The 20,428-nt window shown below is 35.5% G+C and overlaps 1 protein-coding gene across 1 annotated transcript in view; it reads left to right on the top strand.

The window, feature by feature from the left end:
* The first annotated feature begins 708 nt into the window (after positions 1-708).
* The window catches only part of LOC145106543 (uncharacterized), a 29,807-nt gene continuing 10,087 nt past the window's right edge, over positions 709-20,428 (top strand). Inside the window, exons 1-8 of the mRNA XM_079043498.1 lie at positions 709-884; positions 1,149-1,224; positions 1,617-1,701; positions 1,837-2,491; positions 2,573-2,769; positions 3,253-3,287; positions 3,341-3,476; positions 3,525-4,001. Of these exons, the coding sequence (XP_078899624.1) occupies positions 709-884; positions 1,149-1,224; positions 1,617-1,701; positions 1,837-2,491; positions 2,573-2,769; positions 3,253-3,287; positions 3,341-3,476; positions 3,525-4,001 (1,837 nt within the window). The remainder of the gene's footprint in view (positions 885-1,148; positions 1,225-1,616; positions 1,702-1,836; positions 2,492-2,572; positions 2,770-3,252; positions 3,288-3,340; positions 3,477-3,524; positions 4,002-20,428) is intronic.

Here is a 20,428-nt window from a genome sequence, read left to right as displayed (position 1 = left end):
TAGGGTTAAACCCATGACCTTTCATTTCATATGATCCATGGGTTACACACTCCATGGACTATCCATGAAAGCTTAGCCCAAGCTAAATGAACTTGGCCCATTCCATATATATAAGAGTCCATATTTAATTAGTTCATTTTGATCACTTAATTAATTCTAAATTAAGTCTTGATCAATACTAATTAAATAATATGATTCCATATTAATATATTAGAACTTATAATATATTAATATAAATCATAAATATACTATTCTCAAAAGACTATCCATATAAATTGTGTCGGTGAAGTGCAACCCAAATGGACCACGTCGGGTCGGGTCAAGTACATACCAAATATAGTTATGGACTTAGACATTAATCCAACTTTAATAACATATCAAGTTCTAATAACTCTAATAAAAATAAAAAATCAACTTGTTCAATGTAAGCATTGTGGAATTAAGGGTCATTCAATAGACAAATGCTATAAGCTAATTGGTTATCCTAAGGATTTCAAGCCAAGGAATGAGTATAATAATCAGAATAGTTTTAATAAGAATTTTTCTGCCAATTCCTCTACTACTACCTCAGGCAGTACAATTACTTCTAGTGTCTCTAATTCTTGTGGAGAATCGGAATTCCATCAGCTCACTAAGGAGCAATACTTCAAATTTTTACAACTCATTGGTGATAGTCAAGTTAATGAGGTAGCATCTGCTAGTGCTAATATGGCAGGTACTTGCTTGTTTCAAGCTTTTAATTCATCTGTTAATTCTCAAAAATGGATTGTTGACTCAGGAGATAATCAACATATGATTGCTTCTGAGTCTCTTCTTCATGACACTGTGGATGTGTCTAAGCTTGATCTTCTTGTTAGTCATCCTAATGGTACTTCAATCTCCAGGTATTGTCCCTTTTTTTCACCAGCAACACTGGAGAGGCATAAGAACTCACACTTGCCCTGATAATACCACTTAACAGCATCTCCTTGACCTGTTTTTCTATCTCTTTTGGTGAAAAAATTGGCAATATGAATTTGTCTAATTCTTTAACTCTCTTTGATGTTTTTGTTGTTCCTGATTTCAATGTTAACCTGTTGTCTGTTCATAAAGTCTGTAAAGACAGTAATTGTGAGGTTGTTTTTAATGAACATAGTTGTAAAATTCAGGGTTTACAATCAAAGGAGATGGTGGGGAATGGTAGAGAATCTGGGGGTCTCTATTACATTAATAGTGTACCTTCAGGTAATTCTTATAGTATTAATCACTCTGCTTTTATTTGTTGTGTGTCCAAATTAACTTGGCATAATAGACTTGGTCATCCTTCTGATCAAGCTCTAAGGTCTTTAAAAACTAAACTTAACTTTAGTAATGAAATTCTTCCACTTTGTGATGTATGTCATAAAGCTAAGAAAACTAGTGAATCTTTTCCTGTTAGTCAACATGTTACTACTAAACTTGGTGAGTTAGTTCATTTGGATGTTTGGGGACCTTATAGAGTGACAACCACAAAAGGATTTAAATATTTTTTGACTATTGTTGATGATTATTCTAGAGCCACATGGGTTTATCTGTTAAAATCAAAAGATGAAGTTTATGGTTGTGTTCTTATTTTCTTTAATTTTTTACTTAATCAGTTTGGAGTTAAAATCAGAACTGTTAGGTCAGATAATGGAACTGAGTTTTTGAATTATAGAATGAGACAATTAATTGAGTCAAAAGGTATTTTGCATCAAACATCCTGTGTTCACACTCCACAACAAAATGGAGTTGTTGAAATATAACATACACATATTTTAAATGTTGCTAGATCTTTGATGTTTCAATCTGGTTTACTTCTAAAATATTGGGGAAAAGCAATGTTAACTTCTGTATTTTTGATTAATAGAACTCCTACATCCATTTTAAATGGAGCTTCTCCTTATGAACTTGTTTATAATAATACTCCTATGTTTGATAAACTTAGAGTCTTTGGTTGTTTGTGTTTTGCAACTAGGTTGAACAACTCTGATAAGTTTTCTGAAAGAGCTGATAAATGCATATTTCTTGGTTATGCTTTTGATAAGAAAGGTTATAAGGTTTTAAGTCTTGATTCAAATCTTGTTTTTGTTTCCAGGGATATAAAATTTTATGAATCTGTGTTTCCTTTCAAGCTAAAGTCTTCATCTTTGACAGATAAATATGATGTCCTTTTAGATGATCTCTTTGCCTATGATGAGTCAGTGCCTTCTAGTACATTACTAGATAATACTAATTTAGAGAATTTGAGAAGCACCCATCAGTTGGATGGTGCTAGTGCATACCAGGACTTGGATGAGACCTTTCCCAATAATGTCAGCAACCAGACTGGTGAGGCACATGTGCCTTCATCTGGTGTGGTGGTTCCAAGTTCCTATACATTGACTGAGGAAAATGATTCAATTGATACTAATCCTTCTGATGGCCAGTCTTCTAGGGTCACTAGGTTAGGACGTAGTGTTTATATGCCTTCTAGATTCAGTGATTATGTTGTGTAAGGAAAACATAAATATGGTATAGAAAGATCTATTAACTACTCAGCTTTAAACTCTGAAAATCTTTGTTTCGTTGCTAGTCTTAATAAAGCAATTGAGCCTAAAAGTTATAGTGAAGCTGCTTTAGATCCAAACTGGATAAAAGCAATGAAGGAGGAAATGGAAGCTCTTTATAGGAATAATACTTGGGAAATTACTGATCTTCCAAAGGGAAGAAAAGCTATTGGTTGTCGTGGATTTATAAAATTAAATATAAATCAAATGGAGAAATTGAAAGGTATAAAGCTAGGTTAGTTGCTAAAGGGTATAGCCAAAGATAAGGAATAGATTATGAGAGACCTTCTCTCCTGTTGCTAAAATTGTTACTGTTAGGGTGTGTTTGTCTTTGGCTATTCATCATGCATGGCCTTTATATCAACTTGACATAAATGATGCTTTTTTATATGGTGATTTATTTGAAAGTGTTTATATGAAACTTCCTGAAGGGTATCATTCTAAAAATGATAATAGAGTTTGTAGATTAATTAAGTCTCTTTATGGGCTTAAGCAAGCTCCCAGAAAGTGGAATGAGAAGTTAAGTTCTTCACTTTCTTCATTTGGTTTTAAGCAGAGTGTCAATGATTACTCTATGTTTGTTAAAGAGGCGAAACATATTATAGTTATTCTTTTAGTTTATGTGGATGATATTATTATCACTGGAAATTTCAAGGTTGAGTTGGAAAATGTTAAGAATTTTTAAAATCTCAGTTTTTAATAAAAGATTTAGGAGAATTAAAGTATTTTATTGGAACTGAGGTAATTAAAACAGATAAAGGCATTTGTCTTAATCAAAGAAATATTGTTTGGAGTTGTTACATGAATTTGGCATGCTGGCTTGTAAACCTGTTAAAACACCTTTGGAACCTAATCTTGTCATTAAGAGGGAGTGTGATTTAGATGCTTCTGATTATGTGGTAAATATTACAGAGTTTCAAAAGTTAATTGGTAAGTTGATTTATTTGACCATGACACGACCATATATTTCATATGCAGTTCAAATTTTGAGTCAATACATGCACAAGCCTTATAAATCACATGTAAATATAGCCTTCAGGCTGTTAATATACTTGAAAGATTGTCCAGGAAAAGGAGTTCATATAACAAAAAATGATTCTCTTAATCTTATTGGTTTTGTTGATGCTGATTGGGCTAAGTGTCTTTTCAGCAGAAGGTCTGTTACAGGGTATCTTGTTTATTTTGCTGGTTCTCTTGTATCCTGGAAAAGCAAGAAACAAAGTACTGTTTCTCGTTCTTCCACTGAATCTGAATACAGAGCTTTAGGTTCTGTAACTTGTGAAATTGTTTGGATTTTAAAATTACTTTTTGATTTGGGAATAATTGGATTAAATCCGGTTAATGTTTTTTGTGATAATGAATCAGCCATTAAACTTGTGTTAAATCCAGTTTTTCATGAAAGATCTAAACATTTTGAAGTAGATCTTCACTTTGTTAGGGAAAAAGTAGAAAATGGTATTATAAAAGTTAATAAAATTGATTCTTTAAATCAAAATGCTGATGTTTTAACCAAAGCTCTCGGGCCTGCTCAACATGAATATATTTGTAACATACTTGGTTTGATAAATGTTTTTAAAAAATAATAAATCATAAAAATTGAATTAATGTTCAGTTTGTGGGGGGGGGGGGGTGTTGAAAAATATTCTCATTTTGGTACAAACTAAAAATTAATTCATGAAAGGGACATTTTCTGTAATCTTGTTATTTTGTTTGGGTTGTATTGTAACTTATTCAGGGTAGCTGCGGGTTAGCACGCGGGTTTCCGGGTGCTCCGTGGGTATATGGGTATCTGGTTATGCCCGAGGTATTTAAGTGGGTTCTGCAGATATTTTCCATCATCATCGATCATTTTCATCCATCTCTTCTCTCTTCTCTCTGATCAATACACTTAGGGTTTCAGTTAGGGTTTGAGATTAAGAGTTTGTTCTTGTAAGCTTTCTCTTGTTCTAGATATAGATTTGAGTGTGAGTGATTATTGTAGAGAGGTTTGTGTTGTAATCTGTATATGAAAACCATCTGTTTCATAGTGAATGAAATGATGATGTTGGGTTAATCTTGTGTTGTTTACGATTTTAAGAAAAGTCTTGATGTTTTACAAGTTTTTATACATAAAAATGCATCACACTTTGTAACTGGATAAAAGTTTGTAAAATAGCAATCTAGAACGTTATAAATCATTAATGAATGTATTAAGTTAAAGTAAATTGCTAAAAGATAATATACTTATACCTTGTTGTAAAATATTAATATGAATATTAAGAAAAATCACAAGATTATAAATAGATTGCTATAAAGATATGAACATGTTTGATGATTTATAAGAATTATGATCTTTGTTATATATATGAGTTGAATATGTGGAGAAATATATAAAAAGACATTATATATAACCAAAATATTATTCAACATAATTATGTACAAAAAGAAAGTACATTACCTAAATTGGTTAAAAATCGAAGTTTGAACAATTACATAAAAATTAGTTGAAAAATACTAAATAACAACTATTAATTATATAATTATGTAAAAATGATCTCAATAAATGATTTATCTTATTTTTTATATTTAATATAAAAATATAAATCACTTTTACCAAATAATGAATTTTGTCACATATGATAGCATAATTGATTTTTGGATTTTTAAGAATTGTTATCTAAGAAATTTTATATCGTATCAATTATGTAACTTATCTATTGTTAGGGGAATTATTGGTTTCACATTGGTTGAAACATGAAAAATGTTATAAGAGCGACCGCTATGCTGCCCAAATTTCGTCGTAACGAACAATATAAATTTGGAAATCCTTTAAGTCTTACGAATGTCAAAATACTAAAAGAATTCAATCAAAGATTATTCCTAAACAACTAAATTATAATTATTCTAAATATTATAACATAAAGTTTAGGGTTATGATGCCTAGACACATTGTTAGGATCCAACACTCACGAGTTTCCTATATGAGCTATGTTCGTTTCTAAAAGCCATAGGAGCTAGGATCATTTCCTAAGTTGCGGGCTATGTTGTTGGGTATACTAAGATTGTGTTTCTTGCTGAAAACCCTCTGTTTTATAACCGTTAATCTGTGAGGAACGAATAACGACATGTATTGATTCATATTATTAGACTTATATGGTCCGACCGCCCGCTTAGAGTTACTAGCTACAACTATCCTCTAACGAGACGAATTAGGTGCTGACGTTCTGTCTTTATTTATTCCACTACATATTAAAATATTGAGGATGACTATCAACACACTCGGTTCTGGAGCTAGTGCTGTAGTGTAGTGTCATAGTTCGGTTATGAGCTCATTATAGATCCCAAATTTGTTTTGTTACCGTATAGAATTGATATTGGAATTATACATGGTTTTTGTTCACTTATATTAGTTGAAAGTGGTTGTATGTAGTGGGATAATTTGAGACTCAAAACAAGTAGTGTCAATACCATAAATTAAGTAAGAAAACATTTAATAACTACCACGACACGACCTTACTAGTTTTGTAAACTCAAAATCTAGGAGTTTTAAATATAAACTACAAAATCTCTTGTATGAAAGTTTAAGAGTAAGGCTGGTTATTTTATGTTTTCACAAAGGATTACATGTCTTTGTGTAACATACACGTTTTGAAATAGTGTTATGTAAATTAAAAAGTTAATAATATTATGAAATATTATGAGAAATTGAGTGTTAAGTTCTAACAGATAGTTTTTACTAGAAATGAAGTAAAACTATGTTTAGAATCACTCATAAATTATTGGAAGTCTTATGAGATTCCAATTAAAAGCCAAATAGTGAAATTTAGCGAAAATATAAACTTTGAAATAAGTAAAATTTTATTGTTGAAAGTTGTAGATAATCTCGTTAGAAACACGTAGGCGAAAACCTCGTCGAAATCCGAGTTATAACGAAGAAGTTATGACCAATCGAAGATCCGCGATAAAACTGGCACGATGCCGAATGACGTAAAAAGTGAGTTTTTGATAAAATACTTTTTGGCCTTAGTGATCTAAATGAAAGTCGTAGTATTCGTTAAACCGAGAAGTTCGATAAAAAGAACGCCAAAATCTGATTTCGTATGAGGAAGTTATGATTTTTACAAGTTTCAGCTTAGCAGTAGACAGCTAAAAACTCGAATTTTAGATCGAGTGATTTTTAGCCGACACAACCTAAACGAGAATCGAAGGTCTCGTCATTAGCAGTACAATGGTAAAAAGTCTGACGAAAACGGACGTCGGATGAAGAAGTTATGAATTTTTAACGGATTTACCAGTCCCGGTCAGTTAAAAAATAATAATATAAAAATAAATTCAAAATTTTCCGACGAAGTCTAAACGAAAGTTGTAGAGCATAATTTTCTCTACACGTGCATATAAAGAACGTCAAAAACGGAGCCCGTATGAGAAAGTTATGGATTTTACAAGATTGTGCACATTTTCATTTAATTTTCGCATGAATAGTGTTGATCCACGTGGCAATTTCTGATTGGACCGCAGCCTCGCTGGCACCTTCTGATTGGTCCGATGCCATGTCCACCTCGTTTCCGACGTCGTGACTCACCCTCGCCCGGATCCGACGCGTGTCGCGATGAGTCGTCCGAAGCTGCTTAGTCACCCGGTGACTCCTCGCATCCGAAGACGCCTGTCGCGTCCGAAGCGAACCACCTGGAGCCCTCGCATGCGCGCCATCTGGTCCTCTTGCGAGGCGCCAACTGCCCCTCCTCCCTTCGGCCGAAGACCTTCGCCTCCTATAAATAGGAGGGTGCGAACCCTCTCGGCTAACTTTGGAAATTTCACACTTTTTCACCATTTTTCAATACTTTTACTATCCCGACATCCCCCGAAGCCCCGGTACTTATTCCAAAGCCCGAAACGCGCCCCGAGATTCCCGAGAAGCCCGAAAAATTTATCTTTTTGGTTTCGAAGCTCTACCTTCGCAGAGCCCGGTTTTCAAGAAAACTCCCGGTTTTCAACGAAGAAAGTCATATTTAGAGCCGAAGTGCTGCCCGAATTACTATTTTGACCCCCGGTTATTTCTTGGTGAGTTTAATATATAGGAACAATTGTATGTTATGTGTTATATGTGCTATGTACTTTTCCATGTTATCATCTCGAGTTGTTGTATCTGCTATTTTATAGCAAGGCTGTACCTCTGACTTGAAGTGTATGACATAAGCATCACTTGGGTATTGGTATGAACCGTTGACCATGAAGTGTATGACATAGGCATCACTTTGGCTTCGGTAGTATGCTAAGATAAGGCTGAAAGGCTAAATATTCTAGCAAAATGATATTCCTGAGTATTTATTGTGCCATTTGTGCTGAAACTTTATTGATTTTATATCAAGTATGGAATTTGTTATGTCTCATTGATTAATATGGAAAGCTTTTCGCATTATGCCTTTGTTGTTCCTTGTTCCTCTTTGCTTCTGGCATATTACAGTATATATATGGCATAACGTTATATTGTATCTATTATTGAACTCACTAAGCGTCACCGCTTACCTCTCTCAATGTTTAACTAAATTGCAGGAGATAAGCTTCCAGTATAGTTATATATACTGATGGAAGATTTTTGAATAGTTTGAAACTATTGTTTTGATAGAAAATTTTCGAATAGTTTGAGACTATTGTATTTTGCACTCCCATATGTATAAATCTATAGAATCCTGGGAAGTTATGTAATATATAACACTATGAAATAGTGGGTTTGTATCCAATAGTTTGTAACCGCTTTATCAATATAAACTATTGTTTTATGAATATGCATGTAGCATGTTTCGGAGTAACAATTGTTATATATATGAAAGTATAGAAAGGGGTTCTTTCAATCATGGTATCAGAGCAGTGGTTTAAGTGAACTAAATTCTATGGATTGGTATTTAGACTTAAACTATTGGAAGTTCAATATATGAACTGAATCATTGTAAATATATGGATACAAACCATAGGAAACACTTAAGTGGGGTATTGGGTAGTGATAAACCCTAGTATTCTAAGATATTAAGTTACTTCAAAAATTTTAGAGAATTAGTATATATGAACTAGGAATTTTGAGAATTTCTAGATTTAAACATGAATTGTTAAGTGAAGATGATACAATATGTATCTGATATATTTTAGGTTGAATACCTAATAGGGTAAGCACTAGAATATTAAGAGGAGATATGCCTTATATTCTAATATGTGCTAAATGATAAGTAAATATAGCATGCTTTAGGTTTCATACCTATATTGCTATTATTTGAGAAAGTTTAAGGTCTGTTGCCGACCTTGGTTTAGAAAATTTTATGTTCAGAATTCTAAGAATTTTCGTAATAGAATTTACATGAAAATTTTCAAAGTAATAAAGATACTTATGATAGTTGATATTGATAAGTTTATTGATAAACGATCGAAGGATATCGTGAAATAATAAATATGAAGTGTAATCGTAAATAGTGTATTAATACCTACAGAGTGGTATTATGCATTTAAAATATGTAAGATAATATAATAACATCTTTGGAAGAAAAATGTGCGTTTAAAATACATTTAGATGAGATAAATGTTTTGGCATAACCGATGAAGTTGTTCCACCGCTGTCCAGATTAAAGCAGTGATAGTTTATAGAGTCAGAAGAACCAAGGATGGTGATAAATACTTCGATAGTATTGAAATTAATGTAGTCCAAGATTTAGAAGAATTAAATGAAGATCAAAGGAAAGGCTAATGAAGTTTTTAGACTTATTAGGCCAAGACTTTGTGATGAAGTATGTAGTTCGAGTAGTAACCCTATACAGGATGCTCAGACTTAGTATTTAATAATACTAAGTGATGATTGACTTCTATCACATCCTTATGGAAGTTCCATTGTGTGTTAAGCCGACTTTAAGATACAAGATTGGGATAGTGAAATAGGTTATTTGGTTGTGAAAAGGCTGAGTGGCTTACTTGCTAGAGTAAGGTAGAGTACTTAGTTGCAGAAGATATACACTCATATTATTATATGAGAAGAAATGTTGTAATTAGGAATGACAGAGAACCAAGTTGAAGCTAGTAGAGCTTGCTGAGATGCAGCTATAATGCAGACTTCTTAGGATAGACTCATATGAAGTAGACTTAAAAGATACAACCAAGAGAAGAAGACTTACTCAGATACAGGAATGACGATGTCATGAAAGGATAATGAAACCAACAAATGTGCATGATGGTTTGCATGAGTTAGAAGATGATGTAAGTAGTTGGAAACTATTTGTCATTACACTGCTAGAGGAAATTTTGGGTGTAGTATGTCTTGCAGAGTAGACACTACCCGAGAAAGAATTTATAAGAAGAAATGGAAGTAAAATTTCTATCGACCTATGGAAAAATATTAGAATATTCTAGATCGAGTATATGCATGAGAAGAATCCTAGAGGGCGAGTATAGGTAATCCAATATATGTTTGATAGAAACGCGAAAACCCTAGTTGAGTCTAGGAGAAACTGTTGTATGTATTTGTCTGAACACATTCATGTGTGATAAGTTGCTTTGTGAAATTTTTTTTGAATGGTGACTTGGGAACTGCGAGACAATACTTGGGACGAGTATGAGTAGGTGTGAATAGTAGTAGAGGCCTATACTACTGGAAGCACAGGACTCACACTTGGATCATGCAAAGTCACAAGGTTACCAAGAAGCTAGTAAATGATTCCGTTTTATTCATGTGTGTCGTTACCTTCGTTTCGGTAATGACTAAGAAGATAATTATCGTTCAAATCTTAATGTCATAAAGAATCGAGTCCGATTAGTATAAATCCGCGAAAGGATTCGATTGGTTCAGAGAACCATGTCTTGTATAGTGACGAAACTTCAGTAGGAATACTGAAGAAGTAAATGGTCGAGGTAGTCGATAGAAATATAACGATCTTCATTAAAGGATTGAGCAATCATTAGCCAGAGATGTGACTGGTTATGTGGTGTTACTGGCCACAAGAAATGTTTCCGCCCTACTCTTACTAGTCAAATGGCAGGGAGTCAAGTTTTCGTTCAACAATCAAAGAGTACTCCAACTAAAAAGGAGGAGGTGCTAAAAGCTAAAAGATGTATATGTCCGAAAGCACGAATTAGGGATACGTGGTGCTATTCTTTCTATTCCGAAGCATCCACGTGTTGTTCAAACTCTTTTTGTTTTCTTTATTCCATCAGCTTGATTTATTCGATCTGATTCTAATACAAGAGTTTGGTTCGTTATGTGTCTTGTGCGTTATAAAATTAAAGGTCATTAGAATAAGACCATTCGAGTTGTTGTTATAGCAAAAGTAAAGACCTTATCTTGGGTTTAGTCTATAAACCAAGAAGGAGCAGGAGTCTGCAATGAGAATTGAGTTTTAACTCAAAGATTAGGATTGAAAGCTCAATAGAGAATGATGAGCGGGTGCAGGTTTGAGCATCGTTAGTAATTAAGAAGTTTGAAGAGTTTGACAATCGTTTGGCAAACCAAAAGTTAAATATCGTACATTATAGATTACCACAGAGGAAGTAAGTTAGGACTCGAATGTTGTGACTAGTAATTTTCTCGTAAACTTTAGATCTACTCACATCTTATTTGATTGTGATGCCTCAGATTCTTTCGTACCTTACAAATTTGCACATTCTTTGTTACGCAATTGTCCAATCATTTCATATAGATAACATAGGAAATATATCATTACTTACTAATAAAGTCTATAGAGATAGTGCCATAGGAATTGAAAGTTATAATCTTCCTGCTAACCTAATTCCTATCTTCTTCCCAACTTTGATATTATTCTCGACATGGATTGGTTGTTAAAGAACTACGCAGATCTCTTGTGCTACGAAGAGATGATATGCATCCCTATCGAAAGGGAAGATTCTATTTATGTATACGGTGAAAATAATAAATTTCTTTCTTAAAAACTCGTAAATTTATGTCGAAGGGATATTCTACTTATCCGACTTATACAGTTAATACCTTGAAAGAGGAGAAGAAAACTGTGAATGATAGCCTTTGGATAATTATCGACCGGCTGATTAAGAGTGCATATTTTCTCGTCATACGTATAACGGTTCTAATGAAGAAATATGCACAAGTTTACTTAGACGAAATTGTGGCGAGACATGGTGTGCCACTAAAGATTATTTCCGATCGTGATACTCGCTTCACTTCTCACTTTTGGGCGAGTATAAAAAAAAAAGTGAATTGGGATCTCGAGTTGCTCCCAACACAGCTTATTATCCCCAGACCGATGGTTAGACGGAGAGAACAATCCAAACAATAGAAGATATGCTTCGTGCATGTGTCTTAGAGTTCGGTAGTAAATGTGAACACCATTATGTTGGCATAATGTAGGACAGAAAATCCTTGGTGGTCCTGAAAAGATTCAAGACACCACTGATAAGATTCAAATTGTACGAGAAAGAATGAAAGTAGCCCAGGATCGACAAAAGACCTGTGTAGAAATGGAGGAGACGATCCATAGAATTCCAAGTGGGTGATACTGAAGGTAACCCCGTGGAAAAGTATTATGAAATTTGTGAAGAAAAGGAGATTGAGTCCTAGATTTGTTGGACTTTTCAAAATTATCTAACAAGCATACCGCTTGGAATTGCCTGAAGGTTTGGCAGGTATTCATGATGTATTTCATGTAAGATATCTACGTAAATTATTGAGCATATATGATGAAACAGTTCCATTATCCAAGGTGAAACGGGATAATAAAATTATACTTAGGGAAAATAAGAATGAGATAAGAGCGAAATATCCTCATTTGTCTAAATCGTTGTGATTTCGGGGACGAAATCCTCAAAAGGAGGAGGTATTTGTAACATACACGTTTTGAAATCGTGTTATGTAAATTAAAAAGTTAATAATATTATGAAATATTATGAGAAATTGAGTGTTAAGTTCTAACAGATAGTTTTTACTAGAAATGAAGTAAAACTATGTTTAGAATCACTCATAAATTATTGGAAGTCTTATGAGATTCCAATTAAAAGTCAAATAGTGAAATTTAGCGAAAATATAAACTTTGAAATAAGTAAAATTTTATTGTTGAAAGTTGTAGATAATCTCGTTAGAAACACGTAGGCGAAAACCTCGTCGAAATCCGAGTTATAACGAAGAAGTTATGACCAATCGAAGATCCGCGATAAAACCGGCACGGTGCCGAATGACGTAAAAAGTGAGTTTTTGATAAACTACTTTTTGGCCTTAGTGATCTAAATGAAAGTCGTAGTATTCGTTAAACCGAGAAGTTCGATAAAAAGAACGCCAAAATCTGATTTCGTATGAGGAAGTTATGATTTTTACAAGTTTCAGCTTAGCAGTAGACAGCTAAAAACTCAAATTTTAGATCGAGTGATTTTTAGCCGACACAACCTAAACAAGAATCGAAGGTCTCGTCATTAGCAGTACAATGGTAAAAAGTCTGACGAAAACGGACGTCGGATGAAGAAGTTATGAATTTTTAACGGATTTACCAGTCCCGGTCTGTTAAAAAATAATAATATAAAAATAAATTCAAAATTTTACGACGAAGTCTAAATGAAAGTTGTAGAGCATAATTTTCTCTACGCGTGCATATAAAGAACGTCAAAAACGGAGCCCGTATGAGAAAGTTATGGATTTTACAAGATTGTGCACATTTTCATTTAATTTTCACATGAATAGTGTTGATCCACGTGGCAATTTCTGATTGGACCGCAGCCTCGCTGGCACTTTCTGATTGGTCCGATGCCGTGTCCGCCTCGTTTCCGACGTCGTGACTCACCCTCGCCCGGATCCGACGCGTGTCGCGATGAGTCGTCCGAAGCTGCTTAGTCACCCGGTGACTCCTCGCATCCGAAGACGCCTGTCGCGTCCGAAGCGAACCACCTGGAGCCCTCGCATGCGCGCCATCTGGTCCTCTTGCGAGCCGCCAGCTGCCCCTCCTCCCTTCGGCCGAAGACCTTCGCCTCCTATAAATAGGAGGGTGCGAACCCTCTCGGCTAACTTTGGAAATTTCACACTTTTTCACCATTTTTCAATACTTTTACTATCCCGACATCCCCCGAAGCCCCGGTACTTATTCCAAAGCCCGAAACGCGCCCCGAGATTTCCGAGAAGCCCGAAAAATTTATCTTTTCGGTTTCGAAGCTCTACCTTCGCAGAGCCCGGTTTTCAAGAAAACTCCCGGTTTTCAACGAAGAAAGTCATATTTAGAGCCGAAGTGCTGCCCGAATTACTATTTTGACCCCCAGTTATTTCTTGGTGAGTTTAATATATAGGAACAATTGTATGTTATGTGTTATATGTGCTATGTACTTTTCCATGTTATCATCTCGAGTTGTTGTATCTGCTATTTTATAGCAAGGCTGTACCTCTGACTTGAAGTGTATGACATAAGCATCACTTGGGTATTGGTATGAACCGTTGACCATGAAGTGTATGATATAGGCATCGCTTTGGCTTCGGTAGTATGCTAAGATAAGGCTGAAAGGCTAAATATTCTAGCAAAATGATATTCCTGAGTATTTATTGTGCCATTTGTGCTGAAACTTTATTGATTTTATATCAAGTATGGAATTTGTTATGTCTCATTGATTAATATGGAAAGCTTTTCGCATTATGCCTTTGTTGTTCCTTGTTCCTCTTTGCTTCTGGCATATTACAGTATATATATGGCATAACGTTATATTGTATCTATTATTGAACTCACTAAGCGTCACCGCTTACCCCTCTCAATGTTTAAGTAAATTGCAGGAGATAAGCTTCCAGTATAGTTATATATACTGATGGAAGATTTTTGAATAGTTTGAAACTATTGTTTTGATAGAAAATTTTCAAATAGTTTGAGACTATTGTATTTTGCACTCCCATATGTATAAATCCATAGAATCCTGGGAAGTTATGTAATATATAACACTATGAAATAGTGGGTTTGTATCCAATAGTTTGTAACCGCTTTATCAATATAAAATATTGTTTTATGAATATGCATGTAGCATGTTTCGGAGTAACAATTGTTATATATATGAAAGTATAGAAAGGGGTTCTTTCACTTTGTTTTATATAAATTGGTATTAAAAATCTTTATATAAAAAGTATTTTGTTCATGGGAACCGTAAATTTTGATATAAGTTTGATGTATTTGTTAAATTTTGTATATTTGGATTTGAACAAACGATATTTCTAAACGAGTCAAATACACTTTTAATACTCAACTTTTTTATACTTTTGATAGAAAAATACAGATTTATAAAAGTTGGTCAACCAGATAAATTTTATAAAACAATTTTGGTTATAAAAGTACTTTGTGTCAAAACCTGTAGAACTCACCAAAATTTTTTGTTGATGTATCTTAATATATGTATTCTTAGGTTTATTAGTAGGTCTGAAGAGTTTGCATGGAAGACTTTTCATTATTGTAGCATACCTTTGTAGACGCCAAATTGTTAGGCGTGTGTAGTGACTAAGAAATAGCCATTGTCGATGTAATTTCTATTTTGGTTATTATAGAATATTATTTTGTACTATTCGATGTATGTTCAATAATTGTGATCGATGATTCATGTCATGCACCTCGGTGTTTCCGCCGGCGGATAGGGGTGTGACAGATTGGTATCAGAGCTATTGGTTATAACGATGTATGTGGAGCTTTCACATCCGCCACAAGGGATGCTAATCGCTACTGTGTGACATTTACTGATGATTACAATTGATATGGTTATGTTTCTTTGATTAAATATAAATAAAAAACTTTTGAAAAGTTCAAAGAGTTCAAACAAAAAGTAGAGAATCAATTGGGAAAGAAGATAAAGATGCTCTGATCCGATAGGGGATGATAATATCTTAGTATCAAGTTCAACGACCATCTCAAGGAATGTGAAATAGTTTCACAATCGAATCCTCCTAGGACACCACAACTCAATGGTGTGGCTGAGAGGGGAAATCGAACCTTCCTAGACATGGTTCGTTCCATTATGAGTCGATCTTCACTCCCAATATCATTACGGGGATATGCCTTAAGGATGACCACCAATATCCTAAATGTTGATCCAACCAGGAAAGTTGTAACGTCCCAAAATTTAAGACCAAAATTTTCATTTTTGATTACGTAATTGCAAAAACCAGTAGTCTAAAAACATCAATAGTGTCATCACATGTCATAATCAAAATCAATATCCAAAACATGTCATAAGAAAACAACATCAGAGTACAACTCCCAAGGATCTCATGTGCGGAAAATCATAGTGTGATGCGCTGAGATCATGCCGACTCCTTTCCTTTCGAAGAAGAAGTACCTGAAACCAAAACTGAAAACAGTAAGCACGAAGCTTAGTGAGTTCCTCCATCATACCACATACCATACAATAAACATATTGCCTAGCATATCCGGGTGCTGTCCTACCCCTTCGGTATCTTTCAACTGGTTACCACCGAGCATATCTGGGTGCCGGCCTACCCCTTCGGTCTCATTCAACCGGATACTGCCTAGCATATCAAGGTGCTGGCCTACCCCTTCGGTCTCTTTCAACCGGATACCGCCTAGCATATCTAGGTGCTGGTCTACCCCTTCGGTCTCTTTCGACCGGTTACGGGGTCTATTTAACCCCTACCACTACCACGTGATAACATAGCATACAAGCACATAAATCTCAACAGATAGTGGCATACCAGACAATTATCACAAAGACAATCATCCCTACAGTAAACAACTACTAGTGGGCCAACATTGGTGCCTTCGACCCACTTATACCGGGAAGGTAACTCACCTCAACTGTGTGTGCCGAAATCGTACTCCTCGGATGGCTCGGGACTCCTCTCCCTGAAGCATAATAAGTCCCCTAGTTAGTTATTGGGTCCAAGTATGAATCCCTTATGGCCCAACTTCTAATTCATGTCCCAAGGCAAGGTCCCCTAATCCTTGCCCTAATGGGCCTCTTCCCCTAAGGTCCAACCCATAATCAATTTAAGGCCCAAATCCATTCCTTTATGCTTTAAAGCACAATAAGGCCCAATACCATAATTCCCAGTCCTAGGCCCAGAGGCCTTACTCCATAGTGGGTCATGAGGCCCAACAAATTCAGGTCCAATCTCCCAAGGCCCAAAAACCACGTTAACCACTCTACATGCGTACGCGCGGTGTACCTGGCACGTACGCTCGACGTATGCTGGCGTTGACTAGAAGCGGGAAGTTAACCCGGAACGCGCAACGTACTAGGGGGTACGCCCAACGTTCCTGCTAGTCACCCTATAATCTTTTGACTTAATCCATTAAGTCCCAACGTCCAGAACATAGATCTAGGCTCCTAACAACGTCCTTAACCATAAAGTTATGAACTTTATGCTTTTTCATGCATGGATGGGGATTAAGACACCCATTAAGTCCATAAGCTCACTTTGTGGCCATCTGTCACTTGCATGGTTGGGGCTAAATCATCAAGATCTGATTTTTATGGTTCTAAATGCTTCCAAGAACCCAAAAGGACAACTCTTATGGAAAGATTCTTCCAAAACTCAAAGGATCTCAAATATGGGACCAAAATGTGACATAAAACACCCCAAAACTACATCTAAGCATGCAATGGTCAATGTTGGAACTTGATACCTCAAACAAGTCAGAAAAGATGCCAAACTTCTGGATCTACAAGATCTCTTCAAGTCCTTTCTCCTTCTTCAAACTCCTTGCTCTTCAAAATCACCAAAACAACACCAAAATGCTCAAAGTAGGCTCAAGATACATGCAATGGAGTTAGGGTTCGAGTTGGGCACTGTGAAGGCAAGGGAGGCTGAGAGGATACGGGTTTGGAGGGTTATAAGTTGCTTAAATAGGGTGCAAACCCTAAAATTTAGGGTTTGCATCTGATCAACCTACGCCCAGCGTACGCATGGGTATGCCCAGCATACGCATGGGGGATCCCCGCTTCGCGCCTCATATATGTACGCCGTGCGTACACCTTGTACGCCCAGCGTACGCTCCACCCCAAAATTCCAACAGATCATAATTATAACTTGAATAGAAAGCAACATAATACCTGACAAATCCTGGGCGTTACAGAAGTATCCAAAACACCACATGAAATGTGGAGTGGAAAATCTCCTTCACTCACATATATCAAAGTATGGGGTTATGAGGTCCTCTTTAGGCGCGAGACCCAAGATAAACTTGAAGACAAAGCCAAGAAGTGTATTTTCATTGGTTACCCACATAATTTGTTTGGTTACTTGGTTTACAGACCTAGTGAAAATGTGGTATTTATAGCTCGAAGAGGAGTCTTTTGAAAATGAGAACTAATTTCCAAAGAGGATAGTGGGAGTGAAATGGATCCTATAGAAATTTAAGAATAAACCAATGAGGTGACTTTAGTTGACACTAGTACTCAACCTGAGGCTGTGCCACCTCGTTGAGCCTGTTGATAATTCATTACCTCTCGCAGATCTAGTAGAGTTAACATGCCTCCTGAGTTCTATAGTTTTCATATTATTACAGATGGGGACACGTTTATTAGTGATAAAACACTTGTAAATTTGGATGAGCCAGTTGACTACAAGGAATCGATGGTAGGCCCTGAGGCTTCTGTTGGGTTATGAGCATTCTAACACTCCTAAGTGTACATGCAACCCTAAATACCTTGGATCTATGTTTTCTCTATTATACATACAATTATGAACATCCAAGGTATTATCCTAATCTAGCATACAAAATAATAAATATAACAAGATAGAATACATACCTCTTTGATGTAGAATGTCTTCATGAAACTTGAGTGCCTAGTGCCCCAAGTGTGACACCTCAAATGGTTCACACAACACCAAATACACTTGGAATAACTTGAGAGAAACTTGAACACTCCTTGAAATCGTCTAGCCCTCACACTCACACATTAGTGCACGATTTCTTGAGCCATGGGATTCTTTTATATGGTGGCTATTAGGGTTACACCATGTAACTCATAACTTTACCCATTCCTTATGCTCCATGGATTTTAACCTCCATGGAGTATCCATGGGTCACCCCATGGACTTAGTCCAACATAAGGAATCTTGGATCACAAGCCCACATATATAAGAATGAATGATTTACACAATCAACCCATATATTTAATTAGTCTCCTTTTGATCACTTAATTAATTCCAAATTAATTCTTGATCAATACTAATTAAATAACCTTATTAATATATTAGAACTTATAATATATTAACCAACCTTAAGTGTTATTTCTCTCATTATAGTCTATCCAAATGCATGATGCCATGCAACCCAAATGGACCATGCCGGGTCGGGTCAAGTCTTACCAATTATAGTTATGGACTTAGACATTAATCCAACAATCTCCCACTTGGATAAGTCTAAAACTATTATTGCGTATGACTTCAGGAACCGATCAGCAATCGTAGCTCTCAAAAGCTTCTGTCGAACTCTGACCTTGTCGATGAACTCTGACCTTTGTCAATGACTTGTCCATTAGATAAGGGATCATATATTCCTCCATTCTAGATATCATATGGATTGAGACATGGATTATCAATCATTCTCTCTGTCTATTTGTTGTTTCCCGATTTCCGATTCATGATGACTGACTGATTGAACAAATCAAATCTGTCCTGGCTTGGCCAAGCACTCACATGTATCATCTTTAAATCATCGAGGGGCCCACAAATATCGCTTTTATCCCGAAGGTAAAAGGAATGGATAAACTTCGACTCATATGGCTTGTTCTACTACTTGTTGAATCATACACAAAGGCACGTTTTATAACATCGAGTTACCGAATGCGTTTTCGTGCAATCAATGTACAACCAACTCATAGTAACAACTCATATCTCTAGGTTTGAAGAATATAAGATATTATCGTCTCATGATCACTCGTGATAAAATCCATGAAGTGATTCAAATGAGCGCGGGTTGAATCCAATACTCAGAACTTATGAGCACTCATGAGTGTTGTAGCACCACTTTGTCCACCAACTTGGACCTCTACAAACCAACCCGTGACAGTCTTGATTCATATCTACTTCCAACATATGACCGACTGTGGATGGTTTGAATAACTTAATCATTCAGGAAGAGCGACTTAGTTATTCTGGAAGTCAAAACATGCAAAGTGAAACACAAGAATAAATGAATCAAATATGGTATCAAACCCTATGAATATGAATAAACACTTTTATTTATCACCATACTGATTACTCATTATTCATTGTTTCGGTTTTATCAACTTTATACTTGAATTAAAAACACTAGTTGTCCCATGCTCCAAGCATGTACACTATGTTTTTCTTAAACAATAGCTTTGCCATACACAAAGTATGCACTCTATGTTTGTCTATGATCCTTACTTTGTGAAATAAACCAATTGAACATAATTTCAATGATTCTAATTTCACACTCCCAAATCCTTATCGAAAAATGTGAGAATTTCAAATTCCTATCATTTATCGAAATCTGTTTAGATTTTAAACTTATATGCACTGACCCTCCTGTAATGAATATGTACAAAGTCACAAAGACTTGTCAACAGTCATTATAAGGTATTCCAATGGAGATCAACTCCATGGAAACTAAGTCTCATATTCAAAGTACATTGCTTTGGACATGCTTCTTGCATTAAGTTTTCTAATCTTACACAGATAACTTCCACCTATGGAGACAACTCCATATTCTCATTTTGACTATCACTTCTGAATAAGAGATGCCTCTTTTCAGAATATGTCAATATTGTCCTTCCAAAAATTAGCACTATACTTCCAACTGTCCCTGAGCAACCAATCTTTGGTAAACCTCAGATTGTCCTCGACAATTGCTTAATCATTTTAGTCATATCCAATTCTAGACCTTTTCCCTTCTTAATGCCTCTGGGCATTTGGAAAAATTTAGAAATGACAAATATTATAGCACATGCAATCGATCCTGTAC

This window comes from Lactuca virosa, chromosome 4 (assembly GCF_052849685.1).
Source record: "Lactuca virosa cultivar CGN04683 chromosome 4, Lactuca_virosa_CGN04683_v6, whole genome shotgun sequence".
Lineage (NCBI taxonomy): Eukaryota > Viridiplantae > Streptophyta > Magnoliopsida > Asterales > Asteraceae > Lactuca > Lactuca virosa.
The sequence above is the reverse complement of the archived record's forward strand: the minus strand, read 5'-3'. Positions and strand labels throughout refer to the sequence as shown.